Source organism: Priapulus caudatus, unplaced genomic scaffold, assembly GCF_000485595.1.
Source record: "Priapulus caudatus unplaced genomic scaffold, Priapulus_caudatus-5.0.1 Scaffold232, whole genome shotgun sequence".
NCBI classification, from domain to species: Eukaryota; Metazoa; Priapulida; class Priapulimorpha; order Priapulimorphida; family Priapulidae; genus Priapulus; species Priapulus caudatus.
The window spans coordinates 293,224-297,818 of NW_014577293.1; the positions used below are offsets into that span (position 1 = coordinate 293,224).

The 4,595-nt window shown below is 42.9% G+C and overlaps 1 protein-coding gene and 1 long non-coding RNA gene across 3 annotated transcripts in view; one reads left to right on the forward strand and one right to left on the reverse strand.

Moving 5' to 3' along the window:
* Positions 1-3,344, forward strand: part of LOC106807750 (uncharacterized transporter slc-17.2-like) — a 38,842-nt gene extending 35,498 nt beyond the window's left edge. For both annotated transcript variants that reach the window (XM_014810203.1, XM_014810202.1), the window contains exons 7-9: positions 651-796; positions 1,148-1,235; positions 2,111-3,344. In XM_014810203.1, the coding sequence (XP_014665689.1) occupies positions 651-796; positions 1,148-1,235; positions 2,111-2,199 (323 nt within the window). In that variant the 3' untranslated portion in view covers positions 2,200-3,344. The remainder of the gene's footprint in view (positions 1-650; positions 797-1,147; positions 1,236-2,110) is intronic.
* LOC106807752 overlaps positions 1,424-4,595 on the reverse strand; it is a 25,399-nt gene continuing 22,227 nt past the window's right edge. Inside the window, exon 3 of the long non-coding RNA XR_001393701.1 lies at positions 1,424-1,437. This is a non-coding gene — a long non-coding RNA (uncharacterized LOC106807752). The remainder of the gene's footprint in view (positions 1,438-4,595) is intronic.

Genomic DNA, 4,595 nt, shown 5'->3' on the forward strand with positions numbered 1-4,595 from the left:
TAGTAAAAGTCAAAATTCTATCATCACGTACGTGGGAATTATTTCGCGTGTCATTCCCGCCGCCGTAGAGTAGTCGGTAGGAGCACGGTTTCATAACCAGAGATTATGGGTTCGAATCTCAGCTGGGGGAAAATGTTCTTCTGTACTTTTTTACTCTTTAGTATCTACTTCTGTTCTATTTATCTTGAACAGCGGCGATCTAGTTGCAATGGATTCAGTTAAATATTTAACCGTGAATCAAGTCCTTAACATCAAGCTCCTTGAGCTATCTACCAAATAAAGGTCATTCCAAGGTTTGGACATTAATGTTTGGATATTTTACTAGGACCTGCTTCATAATCATGGCATTAGACTTAGAGGATGTCAGGTCACTGCACCTCGGGGTATCAGAGTGGAGTGGTCTTCAATATTCCCCTGGGGATATATACGCTGTATACTTCGCGGTGGTTTAATTTACGCGAATTTCGCGAACGCGTCCCCGACCGCGAAAATAACAACACGCTGTTCTTCACCGATTCGGGAATCGAGCGACCGCGAAATTAACCACTCGCGAAATTGTCCGTCGAGTCTGAATTCGCGAAAATATCTGTACGCGAAAAATATCGCGTGTACAGTACTTGACGATCGTGCTCTACGTGGCCGTTATACAGGTGCTGCTTTCCAGTACGGTGGCGAGATGGTGAACCAGGTGGACATCGCGCCGAGGTACGCGGGCGTACTGTTTGGCATCGCTAACACCGTATCTACGTTGACCGGCATCGCTGCGCCGTACATGGTCAGCAGCCTTACCAAGAACGTAAGTGGCCGGACGTAAAGTAGCCAGTGGGCAGCGGGGGGGAGGGGTGAACGTTGATAGAGCAGGTCCCACGTTCCTGCTGAGGGAGGAGGTTTTAGTGATTATGTGTAACGATTAAATAATTAATTTTTTAATTATAATGATTACTAATTAGTTTTTTCAAAACGAATTATTTATGTAACAAGTGGAGAGCGTGTTTAGTGGCGATGAAGATGAGCGTGATTTACTGCAAAATGTTTCTTTTGAATATCTCCTATGATAGCGATTGCGTTATGATTTTACGCAAGTGTCTGTGAGTGCATGTGTATTCGAGCATTGATAATTAAGTCTTAATTGATCTTTAATCCACAGAAAACGCAGTCGCAGTGGCAGATGGTGTTCTACATCACTGGAGGAATCTGCATTTTTGGCGCCATCTTTTTTGCAATATTCGGATCAGGTATGTTTTACTTGTCGCTCTAGTACCTGCCACAACAGTGTAGCATTCTTTGTTGATGGCATTAGCAGTTGCAGAAAGAGAGTGGTCTATATTTCTGATGTGCTACTTCTCTCTGTCATTCTGTGTTCAATAGGACTGGCTGTCGCCACTTCTTTTTCTTGAACATTAACCCGTTTTCTATGAGCATATACCTTATAATTCCCTATATATATATAGGGTAGCCTACACTACCTTATATTTAATAATATATAAAAATAAAGTTGGATCGATTTGATTCTGTACTAAATATTACTTTTAATGATGTTATTCGTATGCAAAAACATGAGTGTGACACCCCCCCATCATTAAAACTGGGTTGCTAGTGATACTGGAAATTAGCTCATGCATAACACTGATTGTATACTGGATGGTGTCTCCATCTGCTGGTGCAATTTAACGTTATTGCAGTGTGTGATTATAGTATATTTATACCGTGTATCATGTATGCATGCAGCTAGAATGTACATGATATAGTGTTTAATGGTGCTGTGTCAACGTTTGGCACAAAGAGTTGATGCTGCATCAATGGGTGTAGTATAAAACTATTAACCTTCTTTTCTAATTTCTTACGGTTAGCATTCCTTTTTACCTGCTGACTTGGCATTGACCCGTTGCTGTGTTACTCGGCTTGTTTTAATGATCATGAATATTTGGAGTGGCAACCACAGCATGTTGACACCTAGCTAGATCTCTCGCATTGGAACTTTTATCAATCCATGGTTCTGCATTTTAGATCTTCCCTTTTTCTATGCATCCCCAACCCTCATGTTCCCATTATTGCTAACTTTTTGCGCTTAATTTCAAATCGCTGCACTTTCTTCTTTCGCTTCGCCTAGGTGTGGTGCAGCCGTGGGCTATGGCGAAAGAAGAGGACGAGGAGGAGGACAAGGAGAAGGTTGCACTGGAGCAAGAGGCAGCCGTGTAGGAACCCAACAGAGCAATAGCTGTGCGTGGTTGTTGCGTGTCTGGGCGACGTGAGGAGCGTACCTACCGTCGGTGCGTTTCGTCTAGCTGTGAAGAGCAGTCGATATGCGTTACTAGCTGTGTTGGGAAGCGTGATCTATGCGTGGTAGCATGTGGATGTTCTTGGTGTCGTGTGTGTTGTTGTTATGCCCTGGTAGTTACGGGGCTTCGTGAACTTCGGTGTGGTTTTCTGCGGTTAGGCGAGTTCATTAGTTTGCCGTGCATGTAGTCAGTATTAGGGCGTGTCTGTGTAGATAGGCAGGGAAGGGAGGGAACCATCTCAATGCTGCGACGTATGCTGCAGCCATGCGTCCGTGCCGAGTGTGAGTGGGCATAGTGGCGGAAGCAGTATTTGCATGTAGTTCTCCTGCAGGCTGCCCTGCAACACTAAGCTTGTAGGCCTGGAGTCAGCCGGGGATGCCCGAATGCCTGCGTTATACACCCAAGGATAGCAGTGCAGAATCGGTTGAGTAGCACACTCCATCCCTGTTAACGATGCGTATCGTTTCGCTGAGCGAATGAATACAAGTTGGTTTGGGTTGGTGCGGGGACTGGCTGTAGCAACTTAGCGATCTTAGTGCGTAAGCATCGGCTTAGACCAGTGTCTTAGAAGCGTGGTGCTTCTCGTATGCGGCGCGTATTTCCTGACACACACCATGTATCAATGGCTTCGATAGCGCATTGTCGTGTCAGTTAATGCTTCAATAGTGTAAGAGTGTCAAAAGTCTAAAACACTTGTCGACTGTCGCGGCAGCAGCGACAAGTGAGCGTCTTCTAGCGAATAAGGAGAGACTGCTGGCAGCAGGTGAAATGTGATGCATCATGCCTTGATATCGTCCGATATCCTTACGCTATCATATCAACTTCAAGTATGTATAAAATATACGAGCATCGTAGATTGTGGGCGTTAAACGTCTTGCCGGGAGGTAGCTAGTTGGCTACCTTTTTAACACAGACGTCTGAGCTCCAGTTATTCGTTCCAAAGTTCCACTTATTTATGATGGTTGATACTTCAATGTCGGAATTATTGCATTATTGAATTGAGATTTCACGTATTTGTGCGATCAATGTGTTATTTTTCGAAATGTACTTTTTTTTTATAATAGTTATCTGCGTTTATTTTATTCCACCTACCTAGGTCTAGTACCTATTGTCACCAACTTAGTGCCTGTCATTCATTGAACTTAAGGTGTCGGACCGTCGTTCTCATTAGTTATGGAAGGTGCTGCCTAGGTAAATGGCTGTGTTAGATAAAACTTGTAATATAGCTGTACTAGTAGTCGAGTGTAGCAGACGGGACTGATTGTTACTCGTAGGTATTCTAGACGATCTATCAAGCATGCACAATTTTAATTCAGTTAATGAAACTTGGTAAGTAGCCGGTAGGATGTAGTCTTTCCGATCAGTGGCAGCCAGTAGTGTTGCGCTACCATTCTATTGCCTGTCCTGGGTAATAGTGTGATAACATTATTCCTCACTGGCAGTTTTGAAAGCATGGTATTGGACTGAGCTAATAATGACACGACCACCACTCTACAATACGTTCTGATTGGGTGATATTATTTAGGAGAAAAGATTACCCAAGCAAGACTGAATTCAGTCGGATGCGAATGACCAGCTAGGCTACCGAGTAGCTAACGCTCGATTAGGAGTGTTCCCAACTTTGATATCATTAATGATTAATGATTAATGATTAATGATTAATGATTAATGATTGATAACCCTAACCCTAACCCTAACCTAAATTACATTAAACCACAAACTAATATATGACCATGATAATATATATACATATATATATGTTATTATGACCATTATTGACCATTAAGGAGTTGGGAACACTCCTAATAAAGTATCACCCAGCGCTGAACCTGACGGGTAAGTTTACAGGTGCCTTTACTAACATGGTGCCTTTCTCATACGTGTAAGGGTTGATGTTGCTATGCGGGATACGGATCTGTCAGTTGGTAATCCCTGCTGTCATTATTACGCATACTCAGCCTGTTCTGCTTGCATCTATGACAAATACGACATACGCATATATACGCTCTCCTATGACACTATTTGTCATAGGAAGATTCTTCTTGTGAGAAATATTGTTGTATGTGTTGTGCGCATCATAGGCGTTTAGGAGCGCTATTATGAACGCAAGCAGTGAATTTCAGCTGTAGAGCGGAACGAAGTTGACTCGCCAATATTTGTCATCGGAAGAATCTTCCTATGACAAATAGTGTCATAGGAGAGCGTATATGCGTATGTCGTATTTGTCATAGGAAGATTCTTCCTATGACAAATAGTGTCATAGGAGAGCGTATATGCGTATGTCGTATTTGTCATAGATGCAAGCAGAACATGTTG